The 22122-nt window shown below is 43.0% G+C and overlaps 1 protein-coding gene across 1 annotated transcript in view; it reads right to left on the reverse strand.

Moving 5' to 3' along the window:
* Positions 1–22122, reverse strand: part of WDPCP (WD repeat containing planar cell polarity effector) — a 250030-nt gene that overhangs the window by 14216 nt on the left and 213692 nt on the right. The window contains exon 15 of the mRNA XM_034764195.1: positions 7163–7310. Within this exon, the coding sequence (XP_034620086.1) occupies positions 7163–7310 (148 nt within the window). The remainder of the gene's footprint in view (positions 1–7162; positions 7311–22122) is intronic.

The raw sequence follows: 22122 nt of genomic DNA on the forward strand, positions 1-22122 counted from the left end.
TAACAGTATGATCTGACTCAGGAATTCCTGACTGGGGAAAAGGCCTTAGGGAGGATCTTGATACTGAGAAGATTAAATAAAAGTGAATTGTTAAGCATAAAGCTGAAAGAAAGAAAAAAACTGGACTCCATTTAAACATATGCATAATCTGTTATGCGTCCTGAAGAATGCCAGTACTACTGCTATATTAAGGAGTTAAATAGTTCTTTTCTGGGCAAAGACTAATGGGACTTTAAAACATTTGGTCATTCTTGAGATTCAGGTAAATGGCCCTACAAGGCAAAAGAGCTATCATCAAATTGAATCCAAGAACTAAGGCGATTATAATAGTATAATAATATAAAATATAAATATATATTATAATAAAAAAAATAGCCTTGGAACAGTGCAGGGATTTGAATGATAACTTTCTAGAAATTCAAGTGAGATACACAGCTTGGTAGAGTGTCTAGATCGGGGTAGGCACCCTATGGCACCCTGTGGCCTTCGGCACACGAGCTGATTTTCAGTGGCACTCACACTGCCCGGGTCCTGGCCACCGGTCCGGGGAGCTCTGCATTTTAATTTAATTTTAAATGAAGCTTCTTAAACATTTTAAAAACCTTATTTACTTTACATACAACAATAATTTAGTTATAGAATATAGACTTATAGAAAGAGACCTTCTAAAAACATTAAAATGTATTACTGGCGCGCAAAACCTTAAATTAGAGTGAATAAATGGAGACTCGGCACACCACTTCTGAAAGGTTGCCAACTCCTGGTCTAGATACTCCTGTGTTGGGTTCTTTAACAATGCAGATACACAGGAAACTGTTCAATGTTTTAGGATGTGAGTAGTTTTAATAGTAAACTACTGTCAAATGTAAACCCAAGTAAAATGACTCAAAAACATCAGGAATGGAGAAATGGAGCAGTCGCCATTAATTGTTGTTAAACATCTCTTTAGTCTCTGCAAGACACCATGCAACGTAATGATGCTAAAGAAGACACAGTCCCTGCCCCAAAAATCTTGTAATTGAAGGGCCCAATCATGCACAAGCCTTATTCGTGTGAGTAAAATGTACCCCATATGAGTAGTGCCGTTGATAGTGCGTGATTAGACTTTGTCTAAGTAAGGCTTGCAGGATCTAGTCCATAATTATAAGATTGATACCAAACACAATGTTGGCGTGTCTATGCACATGTGGACAGATTGTGTCTTGTGATCCAGTGAAGACTTCTATAGGACTGCTGCAGAGATGAATCATCCACAGGGGAGAATATTTAGAATTTTAAATTATAGGAAGCAACAATCCTCTCCACTGCGGTACTGAGCAACACCAACATATGAATGATGTTGAGAAGGTAAGAAATGAACGAGCTACTTACAGTAATGTGCATGGCGTCGTTTGAGAGACCTCACAAAGATGGCAAAGCCCACTTTGCACCAGGTTTGGAGTCAGGGAAAGGTAGTAAAACTGTGATAAGGTTGATTTTTTTTTTTTTTTTTTTTTTTTTTTTTCTTGAGGGAAAGAATTTAGAAGTAAATAGGCAATGAAATAGCAAAGTCTAACTTTACCTCATTGGTGAGTGGAATACATAAGCACGGAAAGACTAGCTTTAAACAGCAGGAGAAGTAGAGACAGTCAATAGCTAAACCAAAGTGATCAAGCTTATAACAGCTTTGGGCCAGTGGAAGAGGGAGAACGTTTCATGCTTGTTCCTTTGAAACTGTGGCTGGAGGCTGAGCTGAAGTGGACAGCAGAAATGTCAGATATGGGAAATCGGTTAGCATGATAACAACGCTTTGCAGTCAAATAGTGCCTCCCATCTGAGGAGCTCAAAGTATTTTACAAACACAACTTCATTAAACTTCACTTCCTAGTGAGGAAGGCAAGCATAATCCTCTTCTAGCGATGAGGAAATTGAGGTATAAAAGGTGAGTTTTTAAAGTGACTACTGATTTTTGGAGGACCAACTGGAGAAGATGTACAGGGTGTTCAGGAAATGCTGAGCATGTAGCCGCCTTCAGAAAATCAGGCCATTTTAAGTTGCTTCAAGTTAGGCTCACAAAAAATCACTAGTGACTCTTGAAAACCTTGGCCAGAGAGACTAAATGTCACAGAGACTGTGGCAGCGTGGGAACAGAACTTAAAACATCCTGATTCCTAGGCCTGTGTCTTTGCAGACCTCCTTTCCTCTGTAAAAATCTTCTAAGGGGAACATGTCTGATTCAGATTTCACAACAGATGTGCAGGGAGAAAATCAACCTCTGGCAGTGTGAAAAGGCAAGTAAATCATCTCTGAGCCCTTGTATCTTGTTCGCTTGTAATTTTTTAACAGACTTGAACAAAGAAAGTTTCCTGGAGTCACATGGTCTCTAGCAGGCGTCAATTACTCTTTGAGGCAATATATGAGAGTTGTTACAGGAGCTTCTTTTAAACTCAGATTAGGGTTGGCTGGGTTCATGTAGTTTCAGCAGTTCCAAAGAGCCAATAGTGAGGATCAGAAACTTTCTTTATATTTGGTAGCTCAGCAGGAGGCAATCAAAAACTTCAGGGCAGTGGATTTGCTTGCTTAGGGTCAGCTGCATCCAGAGGGTTTTAGCAGTTTCAGGGAGCGGTTAGTGAGGGTCAGAAGTTTCCTTTATATTCACCAGCTTGGCCAGAGGTAATCAAAAACCTCAGGAAGGCAGAGCAGTTTATGCAGCTTCAGTGATTGCACAGAGCCTCTAGTGAGGATCAGCAACTTGTGGTGACCCACCTGGGCTCACCTGTGTTAAACTGGTCAAGTCAGCAAGCCAAGAAGCACAAGTGAAGCTGAACTCTGGATTAGCTGACACGGGAAGACCAACAAAGCCAGATGCAGGGCTGCCATATAACTATCAGGTGTAGTATATTTCATAAGGAAAACGGTGAGCTGAAGGAAGGATAGCACATTTATACTTCTGGATTAGAGCATGTCGGCATTGGTCCCCCTCTGGACTGTTGTTTAAATTGTTGTATTATGTAAGTACAGCAGTGTACCCCTCCCAAAAGTTTACAGACAATAATCTCACGCTAAATGTTGGAGGTTCAGGTTGTATCCAAATCCTTTAGATTGCTTTGAAAATATCTGGCATGTTTGGAGCAATTACATACATGCAGTTAGGACAATTTGCCAACATGTAAGTACAATATTATTTAACTATTACGAAATTACCAGAAAAGTTCTACCACACAGGAGGGTAAAAATAAAATCTGCATACGAACTGTGAAGTACCAATGTGATCTTATTCCGAAATTCAGTTCATAGACACGGTTTAGAAAACAAGGGCTTCCATTTAAGAATCTGACAAATGATTTTCCTAAGTGGGCATTTTTAAAGTAGTGTGAAGCAACAACTGTGTTCCGTAAAACATAAGAGTTGTTTTTGTAAATTACCAGGATTTTGTAAATGACCTGAGCTTTACCAGGAATAGAATTGAAGGCATCAAGAATGCATCTGAGAAAATAAAAATTACATTTCCCCTAGAATAGTTGCCCATTTTTATTTCTTACTATACTTAGTACTTTCCTTCATGCTTGTAAATCCATCACTTAACTATCATGGTACCTCTGTTCTCATTGTTATTATTTTTTACTTTACTAGTTCCATATATGCAACATGTTCTGTACAATAAATAAAAGCAAAAGGAACAGGAGTACTTGTGGCACCTTAGAGACTAACAAATTTATTTGAGCATAAGCTTTCATGGGCTACAGCCCACTTCTTCGGATGCATAGAATGGAACATAATATTGAGGATATATATATACACATCTTGATTATCACTTCAAAAGTGTGTGTGTGTGTGTATATATACACACACTTTTGAAGTGATAATCAAGATAGCCCAGTACAGACAGTTTGATAAGAAGCAAGTGTGAGAGTACTTACATGGGGAGATAGATTCAATGTTCAATGCTCAGTCATTCCCAGTCCTATTTAAGCCTAAGTTGATTGTATCTAGTTTGCATATCAATTCCAACTCAGCAGTCTCTTGTTGGAGTTTGTTTTTGAAGCTTTTCTGTTGCAAAATTGCCACCCGCAGGTCTGTCATAGAATGACCAGACAGGTTAAAGTGTTCTCCTACTGGTTTTTGAATGTTATGATTCCTGATGTCAGATTTGTGTCCATTAACTCTTATGCGTAGAGACTGTCCGGTTTGGCCAATGTACATGGCAGAGGGACATTGCTGGCACATGATGGCATATATCACATTGGTAGATGTGCAAGTGAATGAGCCCCTGATGGCATGGCTGATGTGATTAGGTCCTATTATGATGTCACTTGAATAGATATGTGGACAGAGCTGGCATCGGGCTTTGTTGCAAGGATAGGTTCCTGGGTCAGTGTTTTTGTTCAGTGATGTCTGGTTGCTGGTGAGTATTTGCTTCAGGTTGGGGGGTTGTTTGTAAGCGAGGACAGGTCTGTCTCCCAAGATCTGTGAGGGATCATCTTTCAGGATAGATTGTAGATCTTTGATGTGCTGGAGAGGTTTTAATTGGGGGCTGAAGGTGACAGCTAGTGGTGTTCTGTTATTTTCTTTGTTGGGCCTGTCTTGTAGGAGGTGACTTCTGGGTACTCATCTGGCTCTGTCAATCTGTTTTTTCACGTCAGCAGGTGGGTATTGTAGTTTTAAGAATACCTATGCTCAAATAAATTTGTTAGTCTCTAAGGTGCCACAAGTACTCCTGGTTTTTTTGTGGATACAGACTAACACAGCTGCTACTCTGAAACCAATAAATAAAAGGCAGATTCCCTGTCCCAAAGGACTTATAATGTTAGGTAAGTTAGAAAACGAATAACAGAAGGAGGTGACAACTCAGGGAGGTGTAGGGGAAAGAAATGACAAGGAAGGGGACAATATAAATATGCAGTCCTTGGTGAAATTAATGCACATATCTAGATGACCAAATCTTTTTATGTCAGGGATCCGACAGCTGTTTTCTTTTGTATTGATGTCAATAGTGCTGTAAGAAAAAAAAAAATCCTATAAAATGCAAAGGTTTCATGCTTTTGCCAGCAGCCATTATCCAAAGCACAGGTTCTTCAAATGGGTCTGGTATCCAACGTCTCAATGTTTGTTTCAACCTCTATAGGCATCTGTCCAGTCTGCCATTCTAGGGGTGAGCTATTCAGTTTTCCTCTCCATTGAGATGAGAATCCCCGGCACAGCATCCATTCTTTGATGCAATAGCAATAAGAGCTCTTACAGAGATATCCTATGGACTGCCAGATCAGGCAGCCCTAGACCTGCAGTCTAGTGATGGGCTTAGAGAACTTTCTTAGGGTCGTGTGCACTTTTCACACCTTGGCTTCTGCTCGACGTCTTGTTGCCGCCAGTCCTTCTGCCTTTTCTGTACTTCAGGCCAGGGAAATTGCATTTTTGCAAACAAAAATAGGTATTTAAATATCATTTTGTTATAAATGCTCAGTACTCCAAAAACACACATATTCTTGGTACTGCCTCTGCACCCTCTCAGCACCGCTGCGTCTGTATTTAATATAGCAAAACATCCAATAGTTGCTGCTACTGTCCTAAGGTTTTCCTCTACTAGCATCCAAACATGGGGACTTAATGTTAGGCAGCTAAATCTATATTTAGGCTCAGATTCTGCAAAGACTTATATGTGTGCCTATTTCACACACTGTATTACTGATTCAGGACAGCATCCATGTTCAGCAAAGCACTTAAGGATGTGTTTGTCTTGAAGCCAATGGCACATAACCATTGCTTAAGTGCTTTGCAGGAGCTGTCCCACAACTGCAGTGGGACTCCTCCCCGTGCGTAAAGCTAAGCACACGTGTAAAACTTTTCAAGACCAGGGTCTTTGGGACCTAAGTAAAAGTGGCCTAATTTTCAGAGATGCGCAAGTCGCTGACTTCAGTAGCCAGTGCTCAGCACCGCGAAAGCTTTTACTTTTACCTACGTGTCTGAATATAGATTTAAGAGCCTAAATTAAAGTTTAATAAAAATCTTTCCTCCTCTTGAATTTTTACAATTGCTGGGAACAAAGGCCATGCCACCGAGCAATATAATGTCCTTTTTAGGATGATATTTCCTAGGAAAATGCTTAGAGCTCTTCTGAAAGCCAAAAGAGCTGTCAACATAATCTAAAAATCGCAGGATGTGAGAAGACCAGCATTAAATATATATCAGTCAATATATACTCAGCAGCTTGTCATTCAGTGTTGTGGAAAGGGGAGTTTTCCTCGACTGTATAAGAAATCATAGAAATGTAGGGTTGGAAGGGACCTTGACAGGCCATTTAGCCCATCTGCCCCTGTGCTGAGACAGGACCAAGCATACCGTCGACCATCCCTGACAAGTGTTTATTTCACCTGTTCTTAAAAATCTCCAATGACGGGGACTCCACAACCTCTCTTGGAAGTCTATTCCAGTGCTTAACAATCCTTATAGTTAGAAAGTTTTCCCTAATATCTAACCTAAATGTCTCTTGCTGCAGATTAAGCCCATTACTTCTTGGCCTACATTCCACGGACATGAAGAACAATGGATTAGTCCTCTTTATAACAGCCCTTAACATATTTGAAGACCATCAAGTTCCCCCTCAATCGGCTTTTCTCAAGACTAAAAATGCCCATTTTTTTTTTAACCTTTCCTCTGTCAGGTTTTCTAAACCTTTTTTATTACTCTCCTCTGGACTCTCTCCAATTTTTCCACATCTTTCCTAAAGTGTGGCACCCAGAACTGGTCACTACTCCAGCTGAGGCCTCACCAGTGCCAAATAGAGCAGAACAATTACCGTACAGGTCTTACATAAAACTCTTCTGTTAACACACCCCAGAAAATTAGCTGTTTTTGCAAGTGCATTGCCCTGTTGACTCATTCAATTTGTGACCCACTATAACCCACAAATCCTGTCTGCAGTGCTATCAGTTTTGCATTTCATTTTCCCCTTCCTAAATGTACTACTTTGCACATGTCTGTACTGAATTCCATCTTGTTGATTTCAGACCAATTTGCAATGTATCAAGGTCATTTTGAACAATAATACTGTCCTCCAAAGTGCTTGCAACTCCTTCCACGTTGGTACCATCTGCAAATTTTATAAGCATAGGAGTTACAGCACAAGCTGTAAAAGCTAAAATGCCTCATTGCTATACTTTTACCACATCCACTCAGCAAGTCTCACCTGTTAGAACTGCTCTGTGCTGTGTGTCTGAAGTTTGAGCCAGAGGGGGGGAGGGCATCCTGAAATGTCTGTTCCTCTTGCGATGTTAGAGATAGGGCGAGAAAAGCTTCATCTGAAGAATCCTCTCTGTCTAAATGCCCCAAAAGAGCTGTTAAAAATAATCAAGTTGTGATATTAGACTTGATTCATCACAAAGAACAAAACACAGCTGATTATCCTCAATTTGCTTTCATAATGAACAATTAGGATTCTTTCAAAACATTCACATAACACAGGAGACAAAATGTTCCCTCTTTATCAATTTGATTTGCAATGCACAGGGGAGAGTATACAGCAGTGGTTCTCAAACTATTTGCCAGTGTGGGCCACATATATGGCCCACAATGCATGATGTGGGCCACATCCAATACTACCTGTATGGCCCTGAGGATGTCACATGGGCCACAGCTCTGTGCTGATTGGGCCGTAAGTGGCCCGTGGGCCGCAGGTTGAGAACCGCTGGCATACAGCCGTTATCTACTGCGATAGTTTTCATTCAGCCTCAGGATGCTCTCAGCAACCTCTCTGACATCGAGATAATAAGTCTAGCCAGATAGTTAGACTTTTCTGAGTCCTGAAAAACTGCATATTTGTGTGATTTTTCACCCTTGATTGTTCTCTAGAAAACATTTTCTAGTCTCTAACTACCTGGTATCAGGAACTCCCTAAGAGTTTACAGAGGAAGAGTTTTGTGAATAAAGAGATATGGTCCACTCTAAATTATCTATCAAAAATCAACGGTCTAAGGGGCTGGCATAGATTGTGTTCCATGTGAGCATTTCACTACAGCTACACTGATCAGCATTTCTGAACTGCATAATCTTTCCCTCTATATCTTTAAAAGCGATTCAAACAAAGTCATAACGTATTTTCCCTACTATTTTTGTTTCACTTAATTTCAGTTTACAAGAGAGACGACCCAGACTTTAGGACCCTGATTTTACCATCAGATTTTACCATCTTTTAGCATATCAAAAGCCTTAATGGTTTGAAAAGTACCCAAACCATCTAAAAGATGTAGAAAAATTGCATACTGTAAGTAGAAAGAAGAACAGGAGTACTTGTGGCACCTTAGAGACTAACAAATTTATCTCTAAGGTGCCACAAGTACTCCTGTTCTTCTTTTTGCGGATACAGACTAACACGGCTGCTACTCTGAATACTTTAAGTGTGACCCTTAAAAAAGGTCTAAGTAAAAAAAAAAAAAAAGCATAATCAAACCCTAGGCTAGCAGAGCATGGATTAAGGAAACATCCTGTTACAGATAAAGACTTTAAAAGGTTTTTCTCAAACTCATAAGACCTTTTGCTTTTTTTCTTTAAATCCTGTTTTTTTCCCCTTGTTCTCTAGCTCCCTGAATCCTGTATTACCTAATCTGCACAATACCCATGGTAACACCACGGGCAGTGGGAAGAACAGAATGCTACTGCAAGCGTTACCATACTGTTGTATTTTACATTTTGGCCAGAGACCCAGAAGTGCTCACCAGCTTAGGAGGGCAAAGTCACTTGGGTTTCTGATCCTTCAGTTTCTAAAGGGCTAACTCCCCAAGATTTATTACTTTTCACGCTGTTCACGTGTGAGATGAAAATGTAGTGAACGAGATGAACAAGAGTGAACTAGCTTATTTACAGTCCCCATAACTAGAATGCTCTGGCTGCACTTCGCAGATCCACACACACACAGAATCATGCAGGCAGGGAACCATTAAACGGAATTAGCTTAGTAAGGGGCCACATGCCTCGATGCAGGCGCACAACAGTTCCTAGCCGGACTCTATTAAAGAAGAGACGTTGATCCCACTCTAAGTTTCTGTCCATCTGTCTGGAATAAAAACTCTAAAGAGAAGCAGTGAAAGCGGGAGAGTAAGCGTGTTTCTATGGAGGCAACATACTAGATCTGGAAAGTTCAAATTCCTGGTAAGTAAACTAGAATTTCTTCTGCCTAAATCTGTCTCCAGAGAGCCCCATTCAGCAAAACTAACGAGTAGTAACCACTTAAGAGAAAGAGAGGGGCTGAGTAATGAAGTTAAAAAAATGTTTCTGCAGTCCCTTTTTAGTTAAGTGTGCAGAGAGCTCCAGGTAGCGGCCTAAACATGCAATAATCGAATTTTGCTTAGGCAGGTCTCAGAAGCCACCCTAATTTCAGTGGACTAAGCTGTAAGACCCTTTGGTAATGAATTGTATTTCTCAGAGCTGTTTTCAAAGCACTGTGATATCCATTTTCAATGTATTTGGCCTGGAAGAGATTCTGTTTTTCAGCTCTGAAGCAGAGATGAGCTACCAACATTCCAGTTCTCACAATATAAAAAATTCAGAGACTCGTCTAAATTGGTTTAATTTATACTTTCTTGTTATGCCAAGCTGCAATACCTAAGTCACACCTACTTAGACTTCCAGAGGTTTGGTCTACACTAGAATTTTACATTGGTATAGCCATGAAAAATCCATTTTCCTGAGAGACGTATCTACACCGTCCTAACTCCCAGGGTAGACAGCGTTAGGTTGATGGGAGAATTCTTCCATCGACCTAGCTCCTGCCTCTTGGGGAGGAGGAGTACTTATGCTGACGGGAGAACCCAGTCTGTTGGCTTAGGTAGTGTCTACACTGAAGTGCTGCAGAGGTGAAGCTGCACTTCTGTAGTGTTTTAAGTGTGGACAAGTCCCTAGAGTCACACCCACTTACCAATACGTAACTTTCCCTGCCCCCTCCTGCACATCACTTCTGAATTAGGCCCAGACCCCCAAGGGTATGTCTATGCTGCAATGTAAGCTCAGGATTCATTCTCAGCTGAAGCCTAACCCCCTTCCATCTACACACAAATCATGCTAACCAAGGGCTTGGCCCCAGAGTCCCAGGACCTGAACCAGAGTCAAGCTGGGCCTTGGGGCTAAAGCCCTATTGCTTTGCACCATAGATGCAGCCCCTCTTGACTTGTGCTCTGACAGTCTGCCAAAAGTATTCCACAATCTCTCGAGTTGACTTTCTTTGTCCTCTGGACAGTCAAGTTTGAAGGACAGTCAAGTTTTCCCACCACGAACAAAGGGCTAGAGCAGCCATTTTGGGAGGGTGCTAGAAAGTCTGGGTTAGACTCCAGCCCACATAGTTCAGTCTAGATGCTGGAGCACCAGTTTGGGACCCAGGGTTCAACAATTCCTAACCTGGGGTTACAAATGAGTGTAGATACTCAAGCCCAGGTTAACATACTCAGGGTATGCTAACTTGAGTTCTACTAACCCTGGGCTTTCATTGCATTGTGGGCATACCCATCAAGTAACCATGTATTAGCCTCTAAGGGAGTCTCAATTGGGTTAACTCACATAGAGGTACACCAGAAAAGAAGTGTATCGCTACAAAAGCAATTAACAACAGGAAGATTGTGATCCTGGGCACCCCTGTATGCACAACCTACACATTACTGCAATAATATTTGTACACGATATGATGTGTGAGGTATATGAAAGCTAATACCATGAGAGTTATTAGTATCATTGTATAATGTAGATGTTAACGTTATACAGTATGTAAAGTTATGAATTCCCTCTGTATGATGTTACTAGAACATCTTTAAGACCAGACAGCCTACGCTAGGTAACGGCAATAAACAGCTCTGGCCTACACAAAGGACTGTGGGTTTAACCTCCGTTTATGCATTAGCAGTAAACAAAGTCACTGAGCTAAACCTGCGGGGGTTATCCTGAACCTGAGCGGAGAGACAGAGCATTAACAGGGTTCCTGCACCCAAGAGAGAGACAGAAGACGGAATTCCCAGGAGGCGTTCCTAATGTGTAAGACAGACATCCCTTTGGGAATATAAGGAACAGAGAGAGACTCAATTTTTATCCTTCACTTTAGGAGACAAAGAAACCAAGCCATCTGATCTGTGAAATGGATTCTGGCCAGACCAGCCAAAAAAAGGCTGGAAAGGAGACTGGGAGTGAGCGAAACCATCTTGAACAAAGACTGTATCTTGCTAGATGAAGTTTTAGACTTTTAGATGCGTGTTTTCACTTTTATTTGCTTGTAACCATCCCTACCTTTTGTCTTTTACTTGGTATCACTTAATCCACGCTCTTTTGATGGTAAACTTGTTTTGCTGTCATAACAACTCATCAATGCTGGGTATGTCCAATAAAGTGTGTGCTTCTAGACACTAGCTAACGGGTTGGAGTGTTTTTCTGCCTCTGTAAAGGCAGTGAACTGAACGTTTATCTGGGAGGGTCCAGTGAGCAGGAACGCCGCCAGCTTGTTTGCCGCCTTAGCCGGCAGAAGGTCCCGCCCCCAAAATACTGCCGATGACCGGCGTGGCCGCAGATCCAGCCGCCACAGTTGCCACCCCCCAAATGTTAGTGCCCTAGGCGACTGCCTAGGTCGCCTAATGGGTTGCGCCGGCCCTGCCAGTGAGAGGGACTGGTCCCTTTGATGATTTGGGGATGAATTCAGGCCTGGAAGGGTACCAAGGTCAGCCTTCATGGAGTAATTTGGCTGGGCAAAGCTAGGGTAAGGTTAGTGGGCTACTGGAAGGCTGTTGGGGGTCACAGCTTTGGACCAAAGCTGCACAGCCACAAGACACCCAGTGTTACAAGGCAGACTGTGACCAAACCCCTTTACTGGCCTGGGTGAACCCCAAAACTTCTCAGTTGAGCCTTTGCATTGTTTCAACATAGTTAACGTTTGTCCTATGCAGGGGACTGAACTGTGCTGTAACAAGGAGGCATAAGTGGGCTGAAGCCTGGGACGTGTCTGGTTATGTGATCTGGTTACAACACAGGTAGGTCACATGCAAATTAAAATGTGTTGTGACTGGGTCAGGGGATAGTGGTGCTGTAACCAAGTCTGCTAACCTGGATATTTTTGTAGTGTAGGCAAGCCCTTAGTTATACCAGCTTACAGATCATTAAATGGGTGTGACTAGGTCTAATGGAGTCTAAGGGAATCTACCATCTACCAATTTACACAACCCCTCTGAATTTGGCCCTATAAGTTCGGGGGAACTGGCTTGCCCTTAGGAATGCTAATGAGTTTTGGCACTTTCACATCTATGTAACAATTTAAATCCAACCCAGGATCTGTGTCCAGAAGTTAATTATATCTGATGGTTATTCAGTGCTTAATGTGAAATGAATTAATAGTTTCAGTCTAGTTCCTAGTGATGAGAGGCCACAGTATTACCACCATAATCACAAAACCAGCATCACACGTTGCATTAAGTTGTATCCTTGCTGGTAGTATAGAGCAGAGGCCGAAGACTTGAATGGGTCTATGCTATGTTCCTTATCTCTAAAGGTGGTCCCTTCAGAACAAGCTTGAGGAATACTAACAGGGAGCAAGGGAAAGCTTGTACATGTTCTCTCTTTTCTGTGGATAAATATTGGCATTCTGGCCCTTTTCATGATCACTAAATTCATTAAAAAAATTAAAAATACCCACCAAAGTCCATTCACATGTAACGTGTAGATATTATTTTATCAGATCATACACAAGTTGATCCCTACATCTTTTTCCTCTTTTAGGACAGAGAGGGAATTCCTTAATGCAAAACAAAAACACCATGAACATGACGATGGCCCCAAAGGCTCGCTACAGGTACTAGTGGCTTCTTCCACTATAGGTGGAACGAAAGAAGGAAGAATGACCTTTGTATATTTTGGAGGCGATGGAGCAGGAGAAAACATGATAGTCCATACCGTCCCAATGCTATTCCCAATAAGAGGACCTAGGGCTACAGTATGACAGGATATATTCAGGAGAAGGTGAACAGCAGCTCAAAACCATGAGACTCAATTGCTATAAGATCTTTGGAATGAAGAAATATAAACCTTCACTATGGAACCTTGGATTCCTGTTTCCTGTGGGCACAGATTTACTTTTAATATATTGAAGCATTTTTTCTTAGACATTCTTAAATTACTTTTTCCTACATCTAATTTAAAGACCTGAGATCTAGCCAAAATGGCACTAATACATTAGAGATGGGCTGGTTCATATCTGGATTAGGGTTCAGGGCTAAATCAGGACTTGGTCTGGTGGTACTGGAAGGCTCACAAGGTGTTCACACAAGATTTCAGCCTGAGATGATGAAAACTTTTCAAGATAATGTGTAGTCTTGGTTATATCAGAACCACAAAATAGGCCTGTTCCAGGTTTGGTGTAGAGATGCATAGCTCCCAAATCACCAGCCCACGGGCGCGGCAAACTGCTCCCATGGCTACGAGGCAGGAGTGACCTTCAATCCAGCGTTTGTGTTTGGGAAACTTATTTGGCTGATTTGATTGTACCCTCGCAGCTGGTGTTCACGCGCTCAAGAGATGGGTTCGTTATCTTATGTGCATGTATACTGCCTGGCTTTTCTATGCGCAAGAATGTAACCACTAAGAAGAGTTGTAAACAAAGTAAGGAGAGAAATAAAAACCCCAGGAAAAGTTTTCCTGGGAGGCTTTTTGCAAGAGGCTTGTAAAGCTCTCTGGCTACCAACAAACCTGGCGTTCTGTTTCCTGCGTCGTCACCACAGCTTGGATCTTGGACTCTGCAGTTTACTGAGTTCAGATCTGGAAATTTGAATTTGCACAAAATTTGAAAGAATTCAGAAATCAGTTTCTGGCTTTGCCTCTTCTCTTTGAGAGCATGAAAGATTTCATTTTTAAAGGATTTTTAAAGCATTTTAAAATGCTATGATGTTAACTTATATCTTGCTAAATGTCCGAAGATCACATTTGTCTAGATAACAGTTAGGATAATATTATATGATGATAACATACTCTTAGATTAAAGCAATGTGCTCAAGGAATCCATATGTATGATTATGCCTTCCTCCTAAAATTTGCTGGCAGCTGTGATTGTAACATCTAGCACCTGGCTGGAAGAGCCAAAGATAGTTCTGTATTAGCCCATTGACAGGTTTTCATATTATTCAGCCAGAAGGGCATTCTGAGAAGACTTCATGCAATAGTGATGGAACTCACACTCCTTCCCTGGTGGTAATATTATGCATTATTACTTAAATGCACCTATTTGCTATGGACTCTGTGCCTGCAAATGAGAATGGAATTTTTTTTTTAAGTCTCCTCCACAGGACTTTCAGGGATAAAATACATCTCAAGACATGCAATCACATGGCAGAATGAAAATCTTATTTTAATATTGTTTGCAAAATTGACAGATCTACTTAACAGAAGCCATTAAAATATTTACAAAGTAGCAGCTGCTCTTGTAAAAATACAGCTTTTTTTCAGCATGAAAAATAAACTAGTTGATAAGTGCAAGATAAGCCATTTGACTTCTTCTTTGTGTGCTCTGCATGGTATGCACAGCCAATTCTGTACAATCTGATGTTTACAGAGCAATCGTAATGTACGACCTCCTTAGGCAACAGGGACACAAGAAGCCTTTAAAACGCTGAAGCAAGCATTTAATCAGAACTCTTCATGCTGATCTTTGAAAAATTCAATAAGTTCAAAAAAATGTAACTCCTTCTAAAGATAAAATATCATTTTTTTGCTTCAGGAGTTGCAAATATATACCAATGAACTCCCAGTGAACCAGACAGACTTCAGCCACTGCTATTTAAAAGAGTAAGCCATATGTTGCTCAGAAAGAAACAATGCAAGCACTCAAACGATGTAAGTACTTAGGCCAATTGAGTGTTACTGTGGTATAATAGCTCAACTTGTCAAAACATATCCCATTCTTTTGGTACGTTTAACCAAATTATCTTTTCACCTGGCTAGCTAATTTCATGTGAATTATACATTTCTTTATTTCACATGCTTGTTTCATATTGAAATTAAGATTTTACATATTGTCCTAAAACGATAAAGGAGGTCATTACAGGCAAGTAATTACCGCAGAAGTGTGAGTAATACTGAGTATGACCATATATGTGTTACACAGCTGTTCCACCTTGAGTCTATGGTTGTTCTGCTCTTCGCTGATGTGAGGATATGCATAAAGTCCATGGGTGACATTCTGGCCCCACTGAAGTTAAAGGGAGTTTTGCCACTGACTTCACTGGAGCCAGGATTTCACCCTGTATGTGTGTGGGGTCTTTTTTTGGTCTGTTTGTTAATTAATCACACACATTTAGAAGGTGCTCATCACCAGAGCATCTCAAAGCTATTTACTAAGTTCAATTAAAAATACACTATAGGCTGAAAACAGAGAGCATCTACTTGGTTACCCTAGAACCTTGCTAACTTTTCCCAAGAGACTGCCCAGGACGTACCAATAGCACAGAAAAGCCAGACCCAAGAGGCGTGTCCTACAATGTGCTCCAAATATGACAAAATCAGGCTCTGATGGATTGCCAGTTGGAGCAGATTTGGCAGGCAGGGATCTGCCATTGCAATACCCTCCCCTGCAGGCACGTTGACTCCAATCTTAGGAGCAGTCTCCTGGCAATAAAAAGGCCTACATTTTCAGCTTTACGTTTGATAAGTCTTCTGAAGCATGTGCTCACCTAATTAGCTTGAGCACAAGCAGAGATATACGTCTATATATAGTGGTAACACATGCGATAAGCGGTCCTGTCATGGTATAACATGATCAACATAATACCATTATTGTTTAGTAATTATAGCAGGGGATAGGCTGGCAGGACTTCTAGGTTTTATACCCAACTCCTCTAGCGACTAGACAAATTTTCTTACTCGTAAATGGTATTTCTTTGGTGGACAAGGTTAATCTGTAACTTGATGGGCTATAACTAGCAGTCCCACAAAAATATCAGGGAAAGACAACCTATTGAGCACAGAGGATAGAACTCTTTGGCCAAAGGCTGGATCAGTAGAGGTGGAAGTGCACACTCTATAGCAGAGGTGGGCAAACTACAGCCTGCCGGCCACATCTGGCCCGCGGGACCCTCCTGCCCAGCCCCTGAGCTACTGGCCCGGGAGGCTCACCCCCGGCCCCTCCCCTGCTGTTCCCCCTCCCCCGCAGCCTCACCTCACTGCACTGCCAGCGCAATGCTCTGTCGGGCAGCGCAGCTGCAGAACCGCAGCCTAACCCTGTGCTCTGTGCTGCGCAGTGCATGGCTGGCTTCAGCCGGGCGGCACGGCTGTAGCACTGCCAACCAGCGGTGCTCCAGGCAGCATGGTAAGGGGACAGGGAGCGGGGGTGGGGGCGGGTTGGATAGAGGGCAGGGGAGATTGGGGTGGTGGTCAGGGGGCGGGGGTGTGGATAGGGGGCGGGGCGGTTAGAGGGTGGGGAACAGGGGGGTTGAATGGTGGCAGGAGTCCCCAGGGGGCAGTCAGGAAGGAGGGGGGGTTGGATGGGGTGGTGGGGGGCAGTCGGCAGCCAAGGGTCTGGGGGCTGTCAGGGGACCGGGAGCAAGGGAGGTGGATGGGGCAGGGGTCCCGGGGGTGGCTGTCAGGGGACACGGAGGGTTGGATGGGACAGGAGTCCCAGGAGGGGCCGTCAGGGGGTTGAGAGTTGGATAGGGAGCCTGGGCTGGGCTAACTGTCCCTCCATACAATTTCGGAAATCCGATGCAGCCCTTAGGCCATAAAGTTTGCCCGCCCCCTGCTCTATAGTGTCTTAGTGAAAGTATACATAGAAAACTGGACTATTCTGTTTTGTTCAGGTTCTTATACCAGGCTCATCACTACTGTATCTAAGGGCTTATTATTATCTGGGCAAAGAGACCTCTCACAGTGACTCGAAAATGACCTGCTCAGGTGGTCTGTTAGCTCATTCTGCACCCCCGGAAGGCAAGAGGCCTTGAGGTTAACTGAATTGCTTCCTGAAAAAGGAGGATAGGCAAGCTCTTCCCTGCCTGCTGAGGTAAAACACAGTTGTGGTGTTGTCTGTAAGAACAAACAGGTTTCTCCCACCAATATGAGGTAGGAAAGCCTGACAGGCAAGATGGATCACCTTCAGTTCTCTGACATTGATATGAGGAGACAGCTCCCTCGATGTCCAAAGACCCTGAGTTAGGAGGGGCCGCAGGTCTGAGATCTGAGTCATTGACAGTTGAGAGTGATTAAGGGAATGCTCACTTGCTATGGATAGTCCGCTCACTACAACTCTGTGGAGGAGTCCAGAAACATGTGAAGGAGAATCTTGGGCTACAGACCTGAGAAGATGTCCCCTGATAGGCCAGAGGGTCCTGGAACAAAGCCTGGGAAAACTGGATGTTCACTGATGAAGAAATCCTAGACAAGAAACTTCTGCCTGAATAGCAGAGCGAGAAGGACCACTGGAAGAAGACCCCCTTCCACAAGAAAGATTGAGTTCTGGGCTTCAGATGACTTGGTCTTCCTACAAGATGGGATGAGGGCAGTAAGGTTCTTCTCTGCTCATTAAAACAGCATGCTGTACTTGAAGCATTGTCTGGGACACTTGGTATCCCCCTTGCCAGTACAGGTAGGCAACCACCATTGAACTGTGACCCAATTAGAACGGCCGGGCCTCTCTGATGATAGTCCCCAGAACGCAAATAAGGCCTTTCTTATAGCTTGTAGCACAACAACATATGTATCTAATTTTGTCTTGAAATGGGACAATTTCCGTTAGCCGTTTGCCCCCCATATGCCATCTGTTTTCAACACTACCCCTCAGAGATTGGTTAGTGAAACCGCTTAAGACTGGACTCCTAAAGTCGCCACAAGAGGGAAACTTTGATGTGCAGCTGGATACTTATTAGTCTCTCCAAGTCCTGGGACTGATTATCTCCAGTTGAGAAGAAACAGGTGCAGGGTGGAAAACCAGAAGTCAGCGCAGGGAACCACTTGGAGATAGGAGACAAGCAATTGGAGTAGGTGCATTTTTTGGTGAAGAGAGGAAGGACCTGGAATTCCTAGACTCCTGGCTTTACTTTGGCTACTCTTTGACAAGAAGGCTCCCTTTTGAAGTTGATGCAGAAGAAGATGTCCAGGTGCACAAAACTTTGGGACAGCATTGGAAAACTTCTGAGCAGGCTTATAACAAGTTGATAGCTCTGGAACAAGGCTAGAGTGCAAGAGTTGGCTAATTGTGTTTCAGTCTCTCAAAAGGAATTGCTACACTCTGCCTAATTGTTGAGATAACAAATCAATGCAATTCTCTGCTCCTGGAGATAGGTCACTAACATGTTTTCTGAACTGTATTTAAACTCTAGGTGCCAGCGAGACCAAAAGGGAGATTGCAACACTCAAAGTACAGATTTCTAAGCAAAACTGCATGTACAGTTGATTCTAGGAGGCAATAAGGACATGCAGGTACACATTCTCTATATCTTTTTGATATGAGGAAATTCCCTGGGGCACTGGCTCCAATGTTTGCACAGGGAGACTCTATGTTGAACATCTTGGTGGCAACCATATGAAGTCTATCAGGGCTAAAGCAATCCTCATCAGACAATTTCTTTCAAATGAAATAAATTAAGCAGACCTCTAAATTAATGATCTGAATCGATGCTATAGTTACTGCGGGTGGCAAAAAAACCTTGGGACTGATGTCACAGCACCCAGGGCAAGGAGATCTTCTATTGACTTTATCCCTTCACTCCTTTATCCTGAGAAACAGAGAGAGAGAGATGGACAATTTGGGATAAAGAGGAAAACTGAAGAAAGTCTACGAAAACCTGCAGCACTAATGAACCCAGCCCCCCAGCTAGAAATGATGTGCCTCCATTGCTGCTGAAACTGAAGGAGGCAGCCTCTAATGCAAAGGGGCCTGGAGGTAAAATGACATTATGTATGTTCACGTGCCCTCAGACCTCTGCTGCTGGCGACAACCCTTTGACTTGGAGGGACACTTTCTTCTTTCCTTGCTTTATAGAAGAGACATATCGAAAGTTAGCTCTGCATCAGGAATGAGCCCTATTGGGATATTCTTTGCACTTTCTACATGTCAGGGGCAAGCAATTCAGGGTCTGATTAAGGGGATCAAGGCAACTACTCCAGTAGGGGAGAGCCATTAATTTTCACTTAGTGGACATTTCTCCCACTAATGAAGAGTTAAGCCAGAGGGCTCTGTGGGCTACATTAAAACTCAGCGGTAGACCTGGCTGATAGGGGATGGAATCTTGGTATGCATTTTGCAGATACTAAGATACTCAGCAAGGTGGAATTTCTTCTTCACATCTTAAGTGAAAGCTGTTGAGGAGGGGGAAAAAACCAACAACTCTGAAATCTACTCCATTAGAGCTGTGGCAAAGCATAGGAACATAATGCCAGAACCTTTGAAAAAAGACTGTCAGTCTCCTTTAGTGGATCTTTGAGATTGGTGTTGCTCTCTTTAGAAAGGGGAGACTGACTCCCTGAAAACCTGGCTCCGGGGGAACAAATGTTAAGACTTTGTGCCTACATAGCTGCCTTGTATTACTAAAGGCTTGTCTACACAGGAAAATTGACCAGAATAGCTCTTGCTGAATGAACTATTGCGGAATAGCTCTCTGGGTGGACACTTATTCTGGAATAAAAGTGATTTTATTCCGGAATAGTTACTCTGCTTTGGAATGGTACTCATTATTCAGGAGTAAAGTGACTTTTTATTCTGGAATAGTGTGTTCACAGCAGTAGACATTCCACAACAGCTGTTTCAGTCAATTTCCTCATATAGACAAGCCCTTCTGTCTGCAGGGAGAATGAAGCATCTATTTGGCACTACCCAGATGCTGTTACTTAACTTTTGGGGCACTGGATGGAAGGGAATAGTATTAATGGGCTTCTCCTCCTCAAAGCTAATACGATGTTCTTCCGACGGGGATACAGAATCAGCTTTAACGATTTAGTGATATTTTGAAAAAGAACAGGGTCTTGCAAAACAAACTACTTTGAGTACCTCCTTTTTGATGCTGTTACCTGAATCATTAGGGGTCTGCCAAATCAATATTGCCTGAGGAGCGGTGGACAAGTGACTGTCTAATGCTCAGGACCCTGTCACACTTACTCCTCAAAGAAGTGACCTTTATGCATAAAGAAAGATTATCAATAGGAGCTGATGATGGAATAGGTAGATGATGGAATATTTTCAACCTTTGCTGGCAAGACGCAGAAGGGTTTAATAATATGTATCTTTAATGTAGACAGCTTCTTGGCTTTGGCTGAGGGAGAGGAGATGTTGTCTAGTTGGACTCAAGTTGCAATGCAAACCTTTACTATTAACATGGAAAGTTCTGGAAGGAAGGTCGAGGAGGAACAAGAGCTCCATCTTCTAACAAAAACTGTTTGAGCATCAGTGCGGCCTTCCTGTTCCAAAGCAACTTGGCGTTCTTCATCAGGAAAAACTGTAGCTTAGGCCTGGTCTATACTACCCGCCTGAATCGGCGGGTAGAAATCGACCTCTCGGGGATCGATTTATCGCGTCCCGTCGGGACGCGACAATCGATCCCCGAATCGGCGCTCTAACTCCACCAGCGGAGGTGGTAGTAAGCGCCGCCGACAAAAAGCGGCAGAAGTCGATTTTGCCGCCGTCCTCACAACGGGGTAAGTCGGCTGTAATACGTCGAATTCAGCTACGCTATTCACGTAGCTGAATTTGCGTATCTTAAATCGACTCCCCGCTGTAGTGTAGATGTACCCTAAGAGTCTGGGGTAGAGTGTTGTTTATGGCAGATGCCACTGTGAACAGTGATTTAGAGGCTTGGCAAAACCCAGGCTCGTTTACACTGCCTCAGGCACTACAACAAATGGCGAATCCATCTGTTTTTCTCCACGCTTTTTCTGGTTTTGCTGCTCTTTTTAGCACCGCTCTGAATGCGACAGGACTAGCTAAAACCGGAACAACTAACATCCGAATGTTTCCAGAGTGTAACTGCCAGCTCAGGCCTTGTGCTGTTCACTCTGGCCCAGGCAAAGCTGGCTGGCTGATAGGTGGTGCAAAGTCATTCACACTGGCAACCCCAAATTCCTGCCGTTTCATTGGCTGCTCAGTTCTGTTCAGATGTGATGTGAGAAAATGCCAATCAGCTAGAAACTGACCTAGTTTCCCGGGCGCATCATTCTATACCAACAACAATAAAGTTATCTACCTTACAGGATCGTGTGAAGCTTAATTCATACGCATACAGCACTTTGAGATCTTTATATAAAAGGTGCTCTGTGTTTGCAAATTATAATTACTTCCATTAACAACCATCAACTCTTAAAACAATCACTCCAGGTTGCCACAGACCATCATAACATAGGCAAAGACATGCCAGCAAAATGCAGTTTGCAAGATTACCGACAATCTTTGGCATTTGCCCTGCTTAATTGTAGCATTTAAGGGTACATGTACACTACAGGGGAGGAGTCGATTTAAGATACGCAAATTCAGCTACGTGAATAGCGTAGCTGAATTCGACGTATCGCAGCCGACTTACCCAGTTGTGAGGACAGCGGCAAAATTGACTTCTGCGGCTTTCTGTCGGCGGCACTTACTACCACCTCCGCTGGTGGAGTAAGAGCGCCGATTCGGGGATCGATTGTCGCGTCCCAACGGGACGCGATAAATCGATCCCCGAGAGGTCGATTTCTACCCACCGATTCAGGCGGGTAGTATAGACCTAGCCTAAGACACACAGGACTTGTCGTTGCAATGTGCTTAGTGCCCTCAACTCCCTCAGTGCTCAAATTTGGGGAAAACAAATGATGGGATGTATGCTCCCCTTACTATTTATACTTCTAAAATATTTGTTATTATTATAAGAGATCCCACCCAAGAGCAGGATCCCGTTGTAAAGGATACCATTCAAACACGTAGTAAGAGACAGCCCTTGCTGCAAAGAACTTATGGTCTAAATAGACAAGCCAGAAAAACGGGTGAAGAGGGGAAACAGAGGCACAAAAAAGTACAGTGCCTTGCCCAAGGTCACACAGTAGGTTAGTGGCAAACTGGGAATAGAACTCAGCTCTCCTGACGGCCAATCCAGTGCCATACCCACTAAACCACACTGCATCTCCTGCCGCCTTTGTTCCTTTGCTTGTTTCTAGCAGTAGTGGTAAGAACTGTGGGTGTGGCAT

This window comes from Trachemys scripta, chromosome 3 (genome assembly GCF_013100865.1).
Source record: "Trachemys scripta elegans isolate TJP31775 chromosome 3, CAS_Tse_1.0, whole genome shotgun sequence".
Classification (NCBI taxonomy): Eukaryota; Metazoa; Chordata; order Testudines; family Emydidae; genus Trachemys; species Trachemys scripta.